General features: G+C 40.7%; 1 protein-coding gene across 1 annotated transcript in view; it reads right to left on the bottom strand.

Annotated features, from left to right (window-relative positions):
* The window catches only part of TANGO6 (transport and golgi organization 6 homolog), a 186,763-nt gene that overhangs the window by 72,815 nt on the left and 92,898 nt on the right, over positions 1–21,050 (bottom strand). The window contains exon 15 of the mRNA XM_032424246.1: positions 8,984–9,124. Coding sequence (XP_032280137.1) covers positions 8,984–9,124 — 141 coding nt within the window. The remainder of the gene's footprint in view (positions 1–8,983; positions 9,125–21,050) is intronic.

Below are 21,050 nucleotides of genomic sequence, written 5' to 3'. Positions count from 1 at the left end.
GAGAAAAGGTGCCTTTTAACCTGGAAATATAAGCTGCTTTGCCCGAGTATTCCTGGGTGACATTCTACTTGTCATAGCATACTCCAATAAAGAAATGAGATTTAGTTCTCTCCCCTGATTTCTTGATTCCAAATATTAATTCCTGATCTTTCCTACAGAGTTCACTGAAGGTAAACTCTTCTTTAGATGGAGCAACATGAATATGGCATTCTATTTCGCTCTTATTTTTTAGAAGTTTCTGACCTAGAGTAAACTGGAACTTGTCTGAGCTTGCTGATTAGAAGACTACGTTTTGCCTCTAAAAATAATTGAGTACTGTTCTTTGTATATCATGATGACACTGCCAGATCTGAGTTGCTCTTCTGGAGCACCAGTGGGTTCATACTGAGTCATGCATCCACTTCCATCCATCGGTCAATCCTTCCCTGCTCTCTCCCTCCTTCCCTTTCCCCCTCCCATCTTTTTCCTACCATCCACCCACCCACGGGCCAACATTCTCTGACAGGTTCCTCCCTTCATTCTGGGAGCAAAGGTACACACATCTTGGAGATGGCTGGTCAGGGTTAGAAGTCTGGTCTGAAGCCACAGAAAAAGTTTTCTCTGTGAGACCTTAGCAGTCTCATTCACTGCTGACAAGAACACACATTTCTGGAGGGCAACTTAGCACTGAATATCAAGAGCCTTAAATGCATGCATATACTTGGACCTAGTGATTTCCCTTGTAGGACCCAATCCTAAGGAAAGAATTAATGATTTACCAAAAGAATTTATGTATAAGAATAATCAATAGCATACCTCATAATCCTCATAAAGTTCTTCATAAAGTAAGGAACTGAACTGGAAACAACCTAATTAAACAATAATCTTTCTAAAAGATAATTAAATAAAATTATGATAAATTCAAGTTATTAATTATAATACAACGAATAAATCTTATATTTTCAAAAACTAATGACATGGAAAAGTGCTTATAAGTAATGTTATATGAAAGAAAGCAGTATACATATGGTATAATTACACTTATGAGAAAGAAAAAGAAACTAGAAGGAAACATCAAAATGTAAACAAAGAGTGGTTATTTCTTTTCTTTTTTTTTTTTTAAGATTTTATTTATTTATTTGACAGAGAGAGACACAGTGAGAGAGGGAACACAAGCAGGGGGAGTGGGAGAGGGAGAAGCAGGCCTCCCGCGGAGCAGGGAGCCCGATGCGGGGCTCGATCCCAGGACCCTGGGATCATGACCTGAGCTGAAGGCAGACGCTTAACGACTGAGCCACCCAGGCACCCCAAGGTGGTTATTTCTGAATCGTAAAACCATCAGTGATCACTTCCTTTTTTATACTTTTTAATATTTTCCAAATGGTCCAAAATGACCATGTATTACTGAAACAATTAGGAGGAGAAAGGTCTATAAATAGATTTTAAAGTCACACCTCTCAAAAATAATGACATGAGGAAGAAAAAAGAAGGAAGATGAGGAAAAAAATTACTCAGTCTGGGCTTCAACCTTCAAATCTGGCCAGATTAGTATTTCCAATTGACATTAATTCAAATATTTGTTAAATTGAACTATATTGATGCTAATGTAGGCAGATTTGGCAAGAAGCATTTCATTTGATCCTCTGAATTCCGCTGAAAATTTCTCCTTTAAAATATGAAAACTCTAATCCTTGACTGTTGTTTATTGCTGCCGAAATCTATAAATGCTCAACTCCCAGACTATCCAATTATACACATGTCCAACCTACCTTTTTACCTTAATTCAGATCTAAGCTGTGAGTCGAAAATCTCTGCAAACTATCAGACAAAGGCTATTTTTCAAAAACTGATCTCTGCTGTGCTGGGATAAGGATGAGGAACTGATGTAGTCTTGTAGCACACTGCCACATTCAACTGCAGGATCTTAAGAAGAAAAAGGACAAAGACCATTTCCCCTGTGCTCCCACAATACCCTTCACATCTTTGTGAAGGGTATTGTGGGAGCACAGGGGAAATGGTCACCTTACAGAGATGATCTGTGTATGAGTCATTCTCTCCTAAACTATAAGCTCCTTGCAGGAAGAGAATGCGGCTTTTTCATGTCCCTATTTCCAGCCCCAGGTAAGGAACGTGCCATTCAGTAGCTGATCAAAAAATGTTTCTGAGGGGCGCCTGGGTGGCTCAGTCATTTAAGTGGCTGCCTTAGGCTCAGGTCATGATCCTGTGGTCCTGGGATAGAGCCCCACATCAGGCTCCCTGCTCAGCAGGGGAGTCTGCCTCCCCCTCTTCCTCTGCCCCTCCACCCTGATTGCGTGCTCTCTCTCATCTCTCAAATAAATAAATAAAATCTTTAAAAAAATGTTTCTGAACTGAACTACATTGATACCCCCAAATTAAGATAAAAAAATGATACTCAAGATAAACACACACATACAACTTTGAGCATTAGTAAGAGCTACCAAATAACCCAGGAATTTATATGATTTAGAACTTGAAAAAAGCAGGAAATTAAGTTAGAATTCAGAGAACGTTCGGGTATTACTATGGGAAGAGGTGGAAACTGTTTTTCCATCAAGGACTTCTGATCCAACTTTGGATTCAAATGAGAGCCACATACAAATAAAAGGCAATTTCATCTGTTTTTTTCTCTCTTTTTCCTTAGAATATAAAATAAATATTAGCAAAGTATACAAAATCTTCCCTAAATATAAGGGATAATTTAAAAATATACTTGAGTTCATATTATGGTCCATTAAATGCCAAAGGAAGGCAACAAAGGGTAGAAGGCATATATAATCACCTCAAAGGTGGCCACAGGCTTTAAGAAGGACAATTCCCAAATTCAGCAGACATCAGAAAAGATATCACTAAAAATTATGCTCATAAGATTGGTATAAAATAGATAAGATTAGCCATGTGCAGAAGCTTCCACATCTGAAAGGATGTATAAATACATTACAGAAAGGAATGAATAACTTTTTAGTGAGATGGCAACCTAAAATGTAACAGAGACAGGGGATAGGCTAGAATTTAATCAAGGCCACCAGGATGACTGCGCAGGTTGAGTACTGCACAACTCCAGGGTACACCACTCATACAATAATGCCTTTTGGAATTTTTAGGGGGCTGTGAACAACCTGCATAATTGTATGTGGCAGTCCTGGATCTAACTAGCACATATGAGTAATGTTATAAAGCAGAAACAGATTGGTCCACATGAGCTCTACAACAGGGTGTATCAACAAGGGGCCCTAATGAGATTCTGGGCCAGATTGTTCTTCATTGTAAGGGGCTGTCCTATACATTGCTGGATGTTTAGGAGCATCCCTGGCTTATACCCATTAAATGCCAGTAACATCCCCATGCCCCCAGTTGTAGTAATTAAAAATGTCTCCGGAGGGACGCCTGGGTGGCTCAGTTGGTTAAGCAGCTGCCTTCAGCTCGGGTCATGATCCCAGGGTCCCGGGATCAAGTCCTGCATCGGGCTCCCCACTCAGCAGGGAGCCTGCTTCTCCCTCTGCCTGCCGCTCCCCCTGCTTGTGCTCTCTCTCTCTCTCTGACAAATAAAAAAAAATAAAATAAAATCTTAAAAAAAAAATGTCTCCAGATATTGCCAATGTCTCCTAGGGGGCAGAAGTCTTCCCCTACTCCCCTATTTGAAAATCACTAATCTAAAGAACAAAGAAGAACGGGGTAATGTTTGTTCAGCCCTGCTGAAGAGAAAGCAGATATGGCATCTGGCATATGTGAGAAAGCTGTGTAGTCTACATCAGATCCGGAATAATGCTCAGGGCAGTCTCAGAAGGAAATACCCTCACATATGTATCCAATTCCCTTTGCTTTAATTCTACTTTTCAAGTAATGTCCCAATTACCAATTCATTATCTTGGGCACAGTAATTCACTGTTATATTTTTAAAAGAAGTTTTAAAAAATGCATTGACGTATAATGGTCCCCAGGTTATTGTCAACATCAACATTGGGCCATATAGGAGGAAACATATGGAGAAACATTTGGAGTGATTGGTAATTTTGTAATGTGTTAAGATTCAATTTCTAAAAGTACAATAAAAAACCAAATAGTTCCTTAAATAAAAGAAACTAAACCAAAATCTTTCCACAATATTTTCTACATTGAAAAGTAGAAATTAGGGGCGCCTGGGTGGCTCAGTCGTTAAGCGTCTGCCTTCAGCTCAGGTCATGATCCCAGGGTCCTGGGATCGAGCCCCGCATCGGGCTCCCTGCTCCGTGGGAAGCCTGCTTCTCCCTCTCCCACTCCCCCCGCTTGTGTTCTCTCTCTCGCTGTGTCTCTCTCTGTCAAATAAATAAATAAATAAAATCTTTAAAAAAAAAGAAAAGAAAAGTAGAAATTAAAATATATAGATTAATATTTATACGCTCTTGGTTTGAGAAAGCCTTTCTATATGAAAGAGAAACCATCAGAAAAAGATTTGCCTACATCAAAATAAAAAACTTGTGTTTCAAAAACAAAATGAAACAGAAAATATGAACAAAACTAAAATGTACACAACCCCAAGAAAATAGTAACAACATAAATTTCAATGGTTCATGATTTTTAAATAGATAAAGCTTTTATAAATCAAATAACAAAATCAATATCCCAATAGAAAAATGGAGAGGGGTGCCTGGGTGGCTCAGTCAGTTAAGCGTCTGCTTTCAGCTCAGGTCATGATCCCAGGGTCCTGGGATCGAGCCCCATGTGAGGCTCCTTGCTCAACGAGGAGCGTGTTTCTCCTCCCTCTCCCACTCCCCCTGCTTGTGCTCTATCTCTCTCTGTCAAATAAATAGATAAAATCTTAAAAAAAAAAAAAGAAAGGAGAAAGAACAGGACCAGACAATTCACACACATACAATTTAGCCAATAAATGCATGAAAAATGTTTAACCTTATCAAATGAATTAATGGAAATCAAAACAAGATAGCATTTCTTTATATACATGTGTTTGATAAAAAATGGTAATACATAGCATATATAGTACTGATGAGGGTACAGACAAATATTCTCAAACACTGAAATTGAGGCTGGCACAATCTCAGGGGGATGGGCAAAACGGGGGAAGGAGAGTGGGAGGTACAGGCTTCCAGTTACGGAATGAGTAAATCACAAGAACAAAAGGCACAGCATAAGGAATATAGTCAATGATACTGTAATAGCGTTATATGGTGACAGATGGTAGTTACACTTGTGGTGAGCACAGATTAATGTATAAACTTGTCAAATCACTATGTTGTACACTTGAAACTAATGTGACATTGTATGTCAACTATACTCAAATTAAAATTTTAAATAAATAAATAAATAAACGGGCACAGTCTCCCTGGAAGACAAATTAGCAATAAATATCTTTAAAAGTATACACGTTTTTGGGGAGCCTGGGTGGCTCAGTCAGTCAAGCGTCTGCCTTCGGCTCAGGTCATAATCCCAGCACCCTGGGATCGAGTCCCGCATCAGGCTCTCTGCTCGGTGGGGAGTCTGCTTCTCCCTCTCCTTCTCCCCCTTCCCCTACTCATGCTTGTTCTCTTTCTCTCCCTCTCTGAAATAAATAAAATCTTTAAAAATAAATAAAAACAAAATATGCACATACTTTTAACAAATCCTTCTTTTAGAAATTCTTCCTTGGAAATGATCATGAATCTGCACAAAGTTTAGCTACAAGAATATTCATCTTAATGTAATTCATAATAGCAAAAACTTGGAACAACCTGTAAGTTGGTCAGCTGAAAAAATTATGGTACATTCAAATGGTATATCATGTAATCATTAAAAATTATAGAGGATGTGGAAAATGTCCAGGTTAATGACAGGAAAAAGATGCTTAATGACATGGGAGAATGTTCAGGATGCAAGGGTGTTTTGGGTAAGAGACTAGGTCTGGAATCAGACTGTCTGGATTCAAATTCTGGATCCACCATAATTAGCTGTGTGACATTAGGCAAATTAGTAACCCTCTCTGTACCCATTTCTTAATGTGTAAAAAAATATAACCCCTATGAAATAATGGATCTAGGCTACAATTATCAAAAGTTACTTAAAAGCACGAGGAGGAAGGTTGATGCGGAAGTTTTAACAGATGTACCTGCCCGGAAACACCACTAATCAATCTCAACATCAGTAAAGTGAGAAAACCAGACATTCTGTGCCTCCTATTGTGACACAACAGGAAAGACAGTATACATCATGCCTATGAAGTATTCTTAATCCCCCAGATTGGACCTGAATTTACCCATGTGTCTAGATCTATTAGCATGCCTTAAATATGGAGATTTAATTCCATTAAAATGAGGTTCAAGAACAATCAAAAGAAATTGATGGTGGTAAAAAGTTACAATAGTGCTTACCTCTGGGGCAGGTATAGACTAGGAAGGGACAAAAGGAGACTTTATGGGTTACCAGAAGTTTTCTATATTGACGTGAGTGTACTTTATATACGTCGTTGTGTGTATGTGATAGCTTAGTTTTTAAAAATGGAAAGAAGTAAAGCTCCTGCTTTTCACCACTGTCTAGTGGTAGGACGACAAGCAGGCATGGTTAGGGAACCAGACATGACGCCAAAAGGAGCTTTCTGTGTCCTGCGCCCGGCTCCCACCTGTGGGCCTTGTTCTGTGGGGCTCCCCCTGCTGCCAAGAAGAGCTGGGGTGGGGAGAGAGCAAGGCCTGGGCCAATAAAACGAGGGTACTTTTTAGGGAAGTCTTACAGAGTAGCTGTTCACAAGGATTTCCACATCACTAGTAAACTAAGAATACTGGCTGTGTTGTAAAAATGGGCTTTAATTTCACGTAAAGGATTTCAACAAGCCACCTCATCTACGCACTTGGACAAGCTGGTAATATGAATTAGAGATTAGCAGTTAAAGCTAAGGCAATGTCTTATGGCTGGCTCCTTGGAAGAGTAGGCTACAGAAACATTAGAACTTTGAGAATTGATGGAGTTTCCTTTGAAATGCCAAAAGACTGTTTTGGAAATTGGGCTAATTCTAGGAACATGTAAGGAGGAGTCAGGCCCCTCTCCCACTCAACCCAGTCCTTCATCTCCACCTCTACCCCTGGCCAGTAGAGACTGAGAAATGTGTATTTTCAGTGTTCATCATCCCAATGGTAGAGGTTTACCAGAAGTTACAGAGAAAAAATACATGTTATGCTGATGTACTCTGTGTATGGCATACATTCCTTCTTGGCTCTGATAATCCCAATGATACATGCAAATAGAAGTCGGAGATTGCACTTGACCCTGCAATACTTTAAGCTTAAAATTCACACCTCCTGTGAGAGAATGATTTCTTGTAATGGTGCACTTGTCTGGTATGTTTTCAGGCTCATATTTAGGACTAAGGCAAATACAGAAAGTTGGTCTTTCTTTAAAGAGTGGAAAACATTTTTTAAAAAATTTCACTCTCATGGTATTCTTCTTTCACTAATAAAAAAATTTAAGTGGTTAGAGATCTAGGTCCTCTTCTTTAGCCAGGAGGGACACCCAGAAATTAGGAAAATTCAGGGCTATGTCCAAAGAAATGATGCATGGTTAGGCAGAATCTTTGTAAATCCTTTGAATGCTGGTGAAAGAAAAATTCAGTGTGATTTCTTCATTGCAGACAAATTAGCCAAACTGAAGCTGAGATCACTTCTTTTTCTGCCTTAGGTCACACGCTATTGGATACATGATGGAATTACTAAATGGATACTGTATACCACTGGTCCACACTTAAATGACTGGTTTGCCTTATTTCAAGGCTTCAAGCTATCTATACTCAGTATAGCAGTCCATGGCTAAGTTTACGTAATGCAAGTTAAAGAAACCCCTCCTAATTCTATGTTATACAGCTCGATATAAAAATATCAAAAGTATATTTATTGGCTTATGGAGAAATTCATTAGTATATCTTAATTTAACCCCTACCTTTAGAGTGAACAATTGTTTTCTTTGTCCTTACTCTCCCATATCTCATCTTCTAGTCCCTTAAGGGCACTCAATAGTAAAGTATTTCATTTCTTTAAAAAAAAAAAGTGCAATCTTTCGGGGCTCCTGGATGGCTCCGTTGGTTGGGCGTCTGACTTCAGCTCAGGTCATGATCTCAGGGTCCTGGGACCGAGCCCCACCCACATCAGCCTCCCCGCTCAGTGGGGAGTCTGCTTCTCCCTCTCCTTCTGCCCCTCCCCCTGCTTGTGTGCTCGTGCTCTCTCAAATAAACAAAATCTTAAAAAAATTAAAAATAAGAAAGCAATCTTTCTTCTTAGCAAAAATAAAAATTTATTGAGCCTATACTGTATGCCAAACACTAAATATTACCTTATTTAATCCTTACAATAGCCCTATGACGTAAGTGCTATTAATATCTTCACATTATACACTAGGACACTGAGGCACCAAGAGGTTAAGAAATGTTCCCATGGTCACAGAGCCAACAAGCAGCAGTTTGGGATTTGAACCCAGGCACTGTGACTCAAGAGCTCATGCTCTTACTACTCTCAGCTTATGTAGTCTGGAGCAATTTCCTTTGAGTTGGTGGGTTCAATTCTTAGCACCACTTTATTTACCAGCTGAATGAGTCCTGGACAAACTGCTAAAGGTCTCCGTACCACAATTTCCTCACCTATAAATGGGTCTAACAACAGCCTCTCTATAGGATTTATTGGGAAAATTAGATGAGATTATATTTGCAGACAACCTGGCAAACAGTAGCCATTCAACAAGAGCTAGTGCTATTCCTTCCCTGTCTGACATTCCTCTTCTTTTTATGCTTGCTGCTGCTCAGCAAGTGTGAAACTTCCCATTCCAGCTCCAATGAAAATCAGGTCCCAACATAGCTCAGGAGAGGAGACCAAGCAGTGGTAGGAAAATGGGCACTATTGCTGCCAAGCCCTTGGCGGGTGTAGTTCATCTCAGCCCCAAAACAGTCCTCACTGTGCGAGCATAAGAAACCTCCAACGTACACAGACTTTGGTTCCAAAGCCATACTGCCCCCTTTTCCAGACGATGGAAAACTCACCTAATGCTCTGACAGTTCGCATCAGGACTTCCCCGACTTTCATTCTGGTCTCCGGTGTGTGCTTGTCTTCATCACTGTCATACTGAGCCAACAAGCCAAGCAAGATTTTCTCAGGGTATGCATCTGAGAGCAGGGCAACCCCTGGGGTTAAAAATAAAAAGAAAGGATTATGATTTAAAATTGGAAGGCAAATAAACCCAGACAGCCTGTGATGGGATCAACACTGAGACACTTAAACCCACCTCTGCAATTCTACCAGGAAGGGCTGCCCTTTATTTGGATGACAACACAGTGAGTGCAAAGAACATGAGTCTGGGAGTTCAGACGCCTGGATTCTTCTGGTCTCAGTCCTATATGATCTCTAAGATCACTTCCAGCACTGACATTCTATGATTTATGGATTCTAGAGTCTAAAAGCAGAGGCTAGATGATTACATATTGTGGCAGGGATTCACACAGCAGCAGGAGAAGACTAGATTAAATACCCTCTAGGGAGCCCTCCAAGTCTGAGACTCTAAGGTTCTCTGACTAGCATCATCCCTGCCAGCATATCAGTCGAATATCCTGTCTCTGCTGCAGTTCTCTGTTCCAATATGAGTATTCTCTGTAAAACTGTCAACGAGGAGAGTAATTTCCACAAGGAAGTATCTTCAGAGCATTCTGGGCGTGATCAGTAGGAGACCCATGATTATTTATGGCTGAGTTCCCTGATCAGAAATGGGGAAGGTCCTGCTCTTGAGTCCATATTCCAAGTATGGGAGTAGTCCCCCCCCCACCCTTATCTGGAGGGAATAGGTTCCAAGACCCCCAGTGGATGCATGAAATTGCAGATAGCTCCAAACAATCTATATTCTATGTTTCTTCCCATACATACTTACCTTTGATAAAGTTCAATTTATAAATTAGGCAATGTAAGAAGTTAACAATAATAACTAATAATAAAATAGAACAATTATACCAATATACTGTAATAAGTGTTATGTGAATGGGGTCTCTCTCTCTCAAAATATCTTATTGTACTCCACACACCCTTCTTCTTGTGAAGAAGTGAGATAATAAAATGCCTACGTGATGAGATAAAGTGAGGTAAAAGACGCAGGCATTGTGACAGGTTACCACTGACCTTCTGAGGATTAGTCAGAAGGAGGTTTATCTGCTTCCAGACCACAGGTGACCGCAGGTAACTGAAACCGTGGGAAGCAGAAGTGCAGGTAAGTGGGGACTGCTGTACGTGCTGATCCCTCTGCCATCATGCCTGTATCTCCTAGATGGGTAACCCTATCTGAGCCCCGCCCCATACTAGGCAAACTTCACAGGGGTGGAGAGAGGAGGGGAGATATGACCCAAGATAGGATCAGAAATAAAGCCCCTGGTCTCAAAACTATATTAATACAAGTTCTGTTACTTGAATGGAAAACGTTATAGACTTCTAAAGAATAGTAAGGAAGAAGAAAAGAAAAACAAAGGAAGGAAATACAGGTCTCAAAATATATTCAGGAGGAAAATGCTTCTTTGTATCACCTCTACCTCAACTACTCTGGTCCATCATTTGTGGCCTGCTGCTTTTCTTTTTTTCCTCAATTGGTCTCTCTGCTTTTACCCTATACCCTCACTGCAGCTGGAACCATCTGGTTAAAACAAGTCAGGCCCCATCATTCTTCTGCCCAAAGCCCTTAGTGGTTTCCCTTCTCCCCTGAATATGAGCAACCCCCCACCCCCACCTGCCTTTGTTCACTCTCCGACCTCACTTTTACCATCTTTTACTGTCCTCAGCCACTCTGGCCTACTCACTGTTCTTAGAGTAGACCAAGCTGCTCCGGGCCCATGGTCTTCCCCTGGTATCCTCTCTGCCTAGGCTGCTCCTCTTCCAGGTAGCCTTACGGCTTGCTCCCCAAACCCCATGGTGTCTCTGTTCAAATATCATACTTATCACATATAACATGGCAGCCTCCTTCCCCTACCACTCTTTATCCCCCTCGCCCTGCTTCACTTTTCTTCTTAGCACCTGGCATGTTATATACAGTATCTGTTTGTTTATTGACTGCTCTCCTGCTTAGAATGTAAGCTTTACAAAGTCAAGGATTTTTGTTGTTGTTGTTGTTCTCTGTTGTAGCCTCAATGTCTAGAAGAGTGCCAGCACATGTCAGGTGCTCAGTAACTATTTGTTGAATGAATTAATAAAAGGTTCAAAGATATGGTCCTGATATAAATTTCAGGAATTAAGAAAGAGAAGACGGGTAAGGAGTAATAGAAATGCTTAAGAAATCCTTAATCATTTTTCATCTGAGTTTACCAATCTTCCATTTTAATTTGATATTCATGCAGGCAAAGTCTACATACTATTTCCTTTTTTAAAAAAAAGATTTATTTTTTTATTTGAGAGAGAGAGAAGAGGGGCAGAGGGAGAGCGAGAATCCTGAAGCAGACTCCCTGCTGAGTGCAGAGCCGGATGGACGCTGGGCTGGATCCCAGGACCCCGAGATCATGATCTGAGCTGATAACAAGAGTCGGCCGTTTAACCAACTGAGCCACTCAGGTGCCCTTATTTTCTATGTTATAGGTTGTGATTCCATTCTCTTATTTAAATCAGATATACACAAAGGCAGTGCACCTGCTGAGGGCTGCACCTGTCTGCCTCTTTTTTGCCTTCTCCACCCCTATCTTTTCATTGCTTCCAAAAAGCCTGGGAAGTCCCTGCATGTGGTCCTAACCACATCTTCCTTTATGTGGCCTCCAATTTTACACAAGCAGAAGCTCTTCTCTTCAGGAAGTTTCAGGCTGTGGCAGAACCTGAATTAGACAGTTTCCCTGTTGGCACAGTATGACAGTGCATTTGTAGTTAGCTCTATTATGCAAAACGATGGGGAAGTTCTTGGAGGTCCAAGGTGGAGTTAAAGATATTTTAGCATAGGGGAAAATATCTGTGGCTAAGAGAAAGATAAATTGTTTACTAAGGGAGAGAAAGGAAACAGCTTCCAAATCTTCCAAAGAGTGCAAAGCAGAAGTGAACTGGTAGCTGGTAACTGCAGTTCTGGCAGCCATTGTATCACTGATAAAAAGGCCTGGTATACATCATAGATCTATGGCAATCATAACTACTTTTCATCAGAAGTTCCCAAGTCAGAAATCTGGTAAATTTGTCTCCTTTTAGGAATATAGTTGTGACTTTATAATGGAAATCGGTGGGCAAATGGGATTTGGTTTATAAAACTTTGATCTATATCTAGCTTTTCTGAAAAACATTTATTTCTAAGTCCCTCCTACTATCACTTATGCCTATTTTCTCTCATTAATCTTTAGCAGAAAATACTTATTTACTTCTCACAATATATCCTGCTATATACTTCAAAACCAAATGAGCTCTTGATTTCCTTTCTGTAGCAGACATACATTTTGGTTGCACACAGCATCTACTCTGTCTTCTGCTAGCAAAACCTCGTGGTCCTTTGGGAACTATCCCTTTCCTATCCTTAGTCTCTGTGGTTTGAGTGGAGCTAACTACCCACTTTCTCTCCCTCCATGTGTAAACTCACATCCCAGGCAGGCCAGTTAGGACATTCCAACCTATGCCCACACAATGATGGGCTCAGGACTGGGCAATGAGACTCAATTCTGGAGCCCACATTGGAACTACTGGGAAAGATAAGCTCTTTTTCCCTGCCCCCACTGTTGAAGTTACTAGCCTGGAGCTGCCTGTGGCCATTATGTGGAGAAAACACACCCAAAAATAAAGCCAACACAGAAGAGGGTCAAGCCAAGAGAGGAAAGGAGAAAAGGAAGAGACCTGATGTCACACTTTGAGCCTCTGGATCCAACAGTATTTCCATCCACTAGACTCTCTGCATACATAAATCAATAAATATCCTTTTATGTGTATGCCAGTTTGATTTTTTTCATCCAAAGGAATCCTAACACATCCTTCTTCAGATTAAAAAAATTTTTTGAAATTTTTATTTATTTACTTACTTACGTACTTTTCCTATAATGCCAAACTTTTAATTCCACTAGGGAGCTTTAAATTCTTCCACTCTTGCATTAAAAGGTTGCCAATAGCAAAGCCCAGTTTCCTTGCTTCCCACAGTCCCATGATAGCAATTGTTTATCTTCTTGATGGCCTTTTTCCCAAACTGCTGCCAAATGGCCCTCTGACTGTTTGAGTTTTACCTTCTAGGATACAGCTGCTACCTAGGAGTTTATAAATCCCTAGAGGACAAGGGCAGCTCCCTCCTTACTCTTAGAGCAAGCAGCTGTGAGACTGCTTACATGATGGTTAAGACTGCATAACAATTAAAGGGATGAAATTCTGTGTGGCTGTTTTTGTTTCTTATTTGAAAAACTCTCTGAATTTTGACAACTGAGGAAGCACAGCCATAACCTTTACATGACCCTTGGTCCCTCGCACTTGATAATTCCTTTGTAATTTAAAAATGGGGTAATTTCTGGGTCAGCACAGGCTTCAAGGAAACACAACACATCAATCCCTTTGGCAAAAAGAACCAAATGACCGTGTGAGAAATACCTGCTCCTGCTCTGATCGCAGGAAAATGACTACGTATTTCAAGATGTGGCCTAACAGATAAGTTACATAGAAGATAAAGGTGAACCTAAAATGGCCAGGGTTCATGAAAACATTCTGATCTGTATTTTCAGGCAAAGCATAGGATATAGGCAAATTAACTCAAGTGAAAAAATATTAATGAAAGTACATTATGCAACAAAATAGAGAGAGACAACTTTGTGAAGCCACCATTTATCTCCCCAAAAGACTTTCCTTGCAAAGCCGGAAATATATTCTAATCCCAACAGTGTTGACTTCAAGACGATTCCTCAGCAAGGTGTTCAGTGATTCTGCAGACCTCCAGAAGTAAAAGGAGCCTAGGTATAGTCTTACCTTATACAACACTCTTGCATTGTAGGATAGTTTAAATGTCTTTGCTGACTGGTTCTATCCTAAGAACCTGCTAAGCCAATCTCCACTTTAAAACTAACCTGCCTCATTCTCCTGGGCACATAACAACCTACCTCCCAAATTACCCACATCAACCTGGAAAACCACCTACTCCCTCAAACTTCTCAGGTATTTCTGCTGACAAAACTGTAAGATACACAAAACCCCACATATTGTGTGCTTCCATTTACATGAAATGCCCAGAATAGGCAAATCAGAAGAGACAGAAAGTAGATTTAGTGGTTACCTAGGGCTGCAGGAGGTAGGGGGAAATAGGGAGTGACTGCTAATAGATGTGGAGTTTCTTTCTGGAGCAATAAAAACCTTCCAAAATTGATTGTGGTAATGGGTACACACTCTGTGAATATACTAAAAGCACTGAATTGTACACTTTAAATGAGTGAATTGTATGGTATATAAATTATATCCCAAAAAGTTATTATTAAAAAAAACCATAAAAGCTATTTCATATCTACCCGTTTAGGTTTCTAGAATAGAAGAAAAAGGGAAAAAATAACATAGCTCATCTTAAATATAAAGGGAAATCCAGTGCCAGAAGCAAAATGTCAGCTTCCTTTTGTATTCAAATCTATTTTGGTTGCCCCTGTAGGGTGAAGGTGGACAGAGGGAGAAAAGGATTTGTTATCTGAATGGGAAAAAAAAAGTCAAGTACTTCACATTTCACAGAACCTGTCTAACATGTGTAAGAAAATATATTACGTCTAAAATTCTAAGTTCTGTGTTAAGCCAGAAACTCTAGGAATTTGTCCTAGCAGATATACTAGCACAAATAGAAAATTACTTATGTACAAAATCATCACTGTAGTACGATTGATAAAGAAAAGACTGGAAACAAATTAAATATTCATCAATAGAGAACTGATTAAGTTGTGGTCACTCATATAACGGGATACAATGCATCCATAAAAAAATAAAAAAGCTTTTTAAGAACTGTTATGGAATAAATTCTAAGATCTACTGTTAGGTAAAAAGCAAAGTGCAAAACAATGTGTATAGAATTCAACCATTTCTGTACAAAAGGGAAATATACACTCATAAAATATTTCTGGAAGGATACACAAGAAACTCGTGATATTGGTTGTTTCTGGGGAGGGAAATGGGGAAAGATATGAGAGAAGAAAGTTTTTATTCTGTATCTTTTTGTACCTTTTGAACTTTGAACCATGTGATATATTTAATCTATCAAATATAAATTTTACAAATATAAGTTTAAAAAGTCTGTGATAAGGGACATGGTCTTTTAAAATAGACCAGCTTCTTTTAGAGACAAGAGTGTAAAAAGAATTTGCAATCAAGTGTTGTAGAATGACCACAAACGTTTGTATTCTCTTCCTCCTGAAATCCTACTAAGTGACAAAAAGGGTATAAACCCATAAACAAGAATAAAGAGAATGGGATAGGTGTCAAAGGAAGACTGAACTAGGCTCAGCAATGAAGAATACCCAAATAGTCAACAGTAAATACAGCCCAAAGATGTAGCCAAAAATCGTGATGTGCCAGCAGCAGGAGGGGAGGGACATGCGTGTGCATGTGTGTACATGTGTGCATGCGTTAAATCCTCATCCAACATATGGAAAATGAGTAGATAATGCCCAAAGTTTTTTAAATCAAGAGAAATATGGGATGCCTGGCTGGCTCAGTCAGTGGAGCATATGACTCTTGATCTCAGGGTTGTAGGTTCGAGCCCCATGTTGGTGTAGAGATTACTTAAAAATAAAATCTTTAAAAGAGGGGCGCCTGGGTGGCTCAGTCGTTAAGCACCTGCCTTCAGCTCAGGTCATGATCCCAGGGTCCTGGGATCGAGCCCCGCATCGGGCTCCCTGCTCCACGGGAAGCCTGCTTCTCCCTCTCCCACTCCCCCTGCTTGTGTTCCCTCTCTCACTGTGTCTCTGTCAAATAAATAAATAAAATCTTAAAAAAAAAATATGTGTGAGCATTTTATTTATAAATGGGAAGGTAATCACTAAAAGAAACTACTTAAAAAGGGGTGGAAAAGGAATGGTTATCTTTGGGGACTCGAACTGTGAGGGGGAAGAAGCAGGGCAGGAGATAAGCTTTTTGACTCATTACAAACTACGTTCAAAGTAATTAATAAAAGTAAGTTTATTTTAAAAACTAGAAAGAATATAAAAAGCATATTAACCTATAGAGGAAGCCCAGTGAAAGAACAATAATGGGTAAGAGAAGAGGTCAGGCACAGAACTTTCCTTTTACAGAAAGGATTACGAAAAGACCCTCACCGATCTGTGCCTGTCCTCTCTTGCAGCTCTCTGACAGAAAGATACAAAAGGCTAAAACCTGGAGAGAAGGAAAATACCCTTAGCAGGGTACTTCAGTTGTTACTTTTGAGATCTTTCATTATGATGAAAGCCAACAATAATTTCAGCTCCAAGAATCCAGGAATTTGCACAAACTGGGGAAGTTGGTTATTAAATCAAGGAAGTGTGGAGAATTTAACTGGACGGCTGGTCTGTCTTTGTAATTAGAGTAAATGACAACGTCTGGATGCCAATTCGATGTTAAGTTTCTCTACAGCTCCAGAGCTGTGCTAAGTGTGGACGAGCCCCAACAAATTTATAAAGATTCAACATGAGTGAGTGTTACCCAGGCCTGAAGAAAAAACAGGGTTAGACTAATAAACTATCACGGTCAACAGCTAAAGATTTGTGAGAACCATACCTAGAGTCTACCTCTTTAAGTCAGGATCTAAATATTACATTCGAGGGGCACCTGGGTGGTGTAGTCAGTTAAGCGTCCGGCTCAGGTTGTGATCTCAGGGTCATGAGATCGAGCCCCACGTTGGGCTCAGGGCAGGGTCTGCTTAAGATTCTCCCTCTACCCCTACATCACCCTGTGCTCTCACTCTCTCTTTCTCTCTCTCAAATAAATAAATAAATCTTTAAATAATAATAATACATTCAAACACTAAAATAATGCCAATGTATTTTGCTTAAGTTGTTTTCTACTTCCCATTTTGGAGGGGAAATGTTAAAAGGAGTGCATCTATATTTGCTCATAGTTAACTATACTTGCTGGAAGCCATTTGGATCACAAAATATTATTACAATAAACAAACACCTAATAGCAAAGACAGATTCCAAATATATACTGAATGTTTTCAACATGCCAGGCCATTCTAAGCACTTTTACATGCATTCGTCCATTTAATGCTCCCAACAATCCTTTGAGGTAGATATTATTATTATTCTTAATTTTATGAAGGGAGAAGTTGAGGAACAGATGGGTGAAAAATATGACCCAAGATATTTGGCACATGGCAGAGCAGAACTGCAAACCTGCACTCGGCTACGCCACGGGCCCCCTGCAGCAGTGCCAGGGAGAAAGTAACTGCTGGAATAATACTAGCTTTGAAAATCCTAACCCCAAAGGTAGCGAACCTTACATTTTCAAGTACATGCTCTCAGCCTTACTCCATAAAATCTATGTTTTACTGAACTCCAAGGTCGGAGGAAGAAGAGGCACTCCGCACACTGCATCCCATAAGAGAAAGGCCTGAATTCTCTAGACTATAGTTTGTCTAGTGGGGCTTCATAGGGACTGCTTCATTCCTACCTGGTATCTTTATTTAGCCTGTCACAAAGGGAGGTGAGTGATGTTAATGAAATTCACAAATGATTCTAACTTGAGATGCTGCTGACATTAGTGGTAACAGAGAAGCCGTACAAAAGGAAATTGAGAACTTGGATTTTCAGGAGTTCCAGTTTTTAACCAATGATCCCCAAACACCTCCACTCTACTTGACACTGCAAGCCCCCTAAATCTCATATTCTGCGAGATAACAAATAAATAAATAAACAAAATTCAAAACAGCCCCCAAAAGCTTAGAGTCCACCTTGTCAGGGCTGCCTCTATTAAACACCTGTGGGCGACAGAGCTGAGGAAAACGGAGCCGCAAGAACGCCACCACCATCAAGGGTTCTGTTGTATGTGCAGAAACTCGAACAAAGCTGCCTGCATACTGGCTGAAGGCAGAAGTGAGGAAGGAAGGACAGGAAAACAGCAATTACCTCTGCTTTCAGGGTAATCACTGCCCTGCGCATTCTGAGAAACCCACATTTCAGCTGTTCCAGGGTGAGAACTAAAGAAGCAGGATGTCATTCATTTAATTCTCTTTATGTAGCTTTCCAAGAGTAAAAAAGGACATTAACATTCTCCTTATTTTTTTTAAAGATTTTGTTTATTTATTTGAAAGAGAGAGAGAAAGAGTTCGAGAGAGCATAAGCAGGGGGAGCAGCAGAGGGAGAGGGAGAAGCAGGGAGCTCGATGCGGGACTCGATCCCAGGACCCTGGGAACATGGCCCAAGCCAAAGGCAGACGCTTAACCAAGCCACCCAGGCGCCCCAACATTCTCTTTATGATATCAAAACATTTACTGGTAAAAAGAAAAAAGGGACTTCCGATTTCCCATAAAATAGTGAGTGGTTCTCTTTTGGCTGAATCTTGGTAAGAAAATAAAACTCTTTACACCTCTTAACACCCAAGATGGGTGGTCCTAGTAGCAGGAATACTAACTAAACTGCAGACTCATTTTTTCCGAAGTTTTCTATTGGCATTTCACCTCAAGCATACTCGAAGAGAAGTTGCAGAATCAGCAGAGCTGACTGATGCGTCAGGTTCTCACTCGTTCTGAGGGAACCAAAGGCTCCCCGGGGAGTTGTCACCTGGCCTGCAGCTCCAACAAGACAGGGCTGATCTTTCATGTTCTCTGGAGTCTCAGGGCTAGGAGACTTGCTCTGTGCTTTGGGCACCAAGCAGTGACACAGGCAAGACACAGACGCTAATGAAATGCTCCCTTTTTCCTGCGTTAAGCCTAGCACAAGTCCTGATGAGAGGAGAAGGCAAATCTCTGTGACAGGCACTCCAGGCTAGGACTTGCTTAGAAAGTGTTGTCAAATCAGTAACCGTGACGTGTAGGACTTAAACTGTAGTTTCACATGGAAACCAGGCAGAGCTACTATAAATTTCACCCAAAGAGCCCCTTCTCCCCTGATAAAGGCACATACACAAACAAACACTCCGCCTATAAACCTTTTCATGGACCCTCTAGGAGTCCACACAGCCCTCAGGTTAAAATCCCTGCGCTAAGTAGGGCACCCATAAATAGAGGGGAAAGGAGAAACCTTTAAAAAATTTGCTTGCACAATGAAAAGAACCTGACTTTTTTTTTTTCCCCTGGTGGTATAAATAATACATGGTCACGGTAAAAGATGCAAATACTAGTGAAAAGCAAAAGAAGAAGGTGAAATAAAAATCACCTTTGGGAGGTATGGGAGCACTGGGGAGTGAAGGGGAGAGAATCTTTAAGATAATGAAGATACTGTAAAATTGATTGTGGTGATAGATGCACAACTCTGTGAATATACTAACAGCTACTGTATTTTACACTTAAAAAGGGCATATTGTATGGTATATGAATTATACCCCAGTTAAGCAGTTTTTTAAAAAAATCACCTGAAATCAACACAAACATTTTAGTGCCCTCTCATTCGTACACCATTCCTTGAATCACACTCTCTCTCTCTCTCTCGCACACACAGTTTTTATTGTGGACAACTTTGTTTTAACAGCTTTCTTTTTTAAGGGAGGATGGAGGGGCGCCTGGGTGGCTCAGTCAGTTAAGTGGCTGCCTTCAGCTCAGGTCATGATCTCAGGGTCCTGCGATCGAATTGGAGTCTGTTTCTCCCTCTCCCTCAGCTTATCTCTCCCTCACCTGTGCACTCTCTCTCTTTCTGAAATAAATATTTAAAAAAAGGGGGGGAGAATGGGGGGAATTTATTGCCCCAGATGGCACCCCTTTTACACTAGATAAGTTGAGGTGGTCCAGTGATAACACTGAACACTTTAATAGTAACATTATAAGTAATAATAATAAGGATGATAGAAAGAGAAGGGATTTCTTTCAAATTTTACTTCAGTTAAAAAGACGGAGATTGGGGGGGGTGCCTGGGTGGCTCAGTTGTTAAGCATCTGCCTTCGGCTCAGGTCACGATCCCAGGGTCCTGGGATCGAGCCCCGCATCGGGCTCCTTGCTCTGCAGGAAGACGGCTTCTCCCTCTCCCACTCCCCCTGCTTGTGTTCCCTCTCTCGCTGTGTCTCTCTCTGTCAAATAAATAAATAAAATCTTTAAAAAAAAAAAAAAAAGATGGAGATGGGGGCGCCTGGCTGGCTCGGTCAGTGAAGGACACGACTCTTATCTCAGGGTCATGAGTTCGAGCCCCACATGGGTGTAGAGATTACTTTAAAAAAAGGGGGTGGAGGAGTAAAAAAAAAAAAACCCAAATCGGTTATATAAGAATATACAGAAGTACTTTGCAGCTATGGCATAAATCATAATGTTTGGAAAACATCTTTAAATAAAGGCAACGGAAAGAATTATTTCATGCATTCACCCATTAATAGAGTGTGTATTATGTGCCAGATACTGTTACTAAGTGATACAAATATAATAGGACAGTATCTGTCTAGAGAAAGAGACGAATTGGCCAATGATTACAAGACAGTGTGGTTGATACTGCAAGTTGGGAATAATGAGAGCATAGGGAGAGGGAGTCAAAAAAAGGGTGTGGGGCGGGGGTGGGGCTTCCTGGAGAAGGGACATGTGAGCCCTGCTGCGAAAGGCATTAGGTTCTGCAACTGGGAGCTATGCCCAGGCCTGAGAGCTAACTGCGTAATTATTCAGTGTGGAAAAAGTTCCATAGACCTTTTAGACAGAACTATGCTAGGCACCCATCTCCTACTTACACTTTTAGGGTGGATTCCCCAAAGAGAAATAATTGGCTCCAAGGACATAAACATTTTCAAAGCTACATTCCAAAAATGTCCCCATTAGTTTTCCTACCAAGAGTGATCAAGTGTGCCTCGGCCAGCACTGGGTATTCTCTCATTTATTTATTTATTTTAAATGTTTTATTTATTTATTCATGAAAGTCAGAGAGAGAGAGAGAGGCAGAGGCAGAGGGAGAAGGAGGCTCCCCGCCTAGCAGGGAGCCCGATGCAGGACTCGATCCCAGGACCCTGGGACCATGACCTGAGCCGAAGGCAGACGCCCAACCATCTGAGCCACCCAGGCGCCCCTGG

Source organism: Phoca vitulina, unplaced genomic scaffold, assembly GCF_004348235.1.
Source record: "Phoca vitulina isolate PV1807 unplaced genomic scaffold, GSC_HSeal_1.0 scaffold30, whole genome shotgun sequence".
Classification (NCBI taxonomy): domain Eukaryota; kingdom Metazoa; phylum Chordata; class Mammalia; order Carnivora; family Phocidae; genus Phoca; species Phoca vitulina.
Note: the sequence above shows the minus strand (reverse complement) of the source record. Positions and strands in the feature narration are given on the sequence as shown.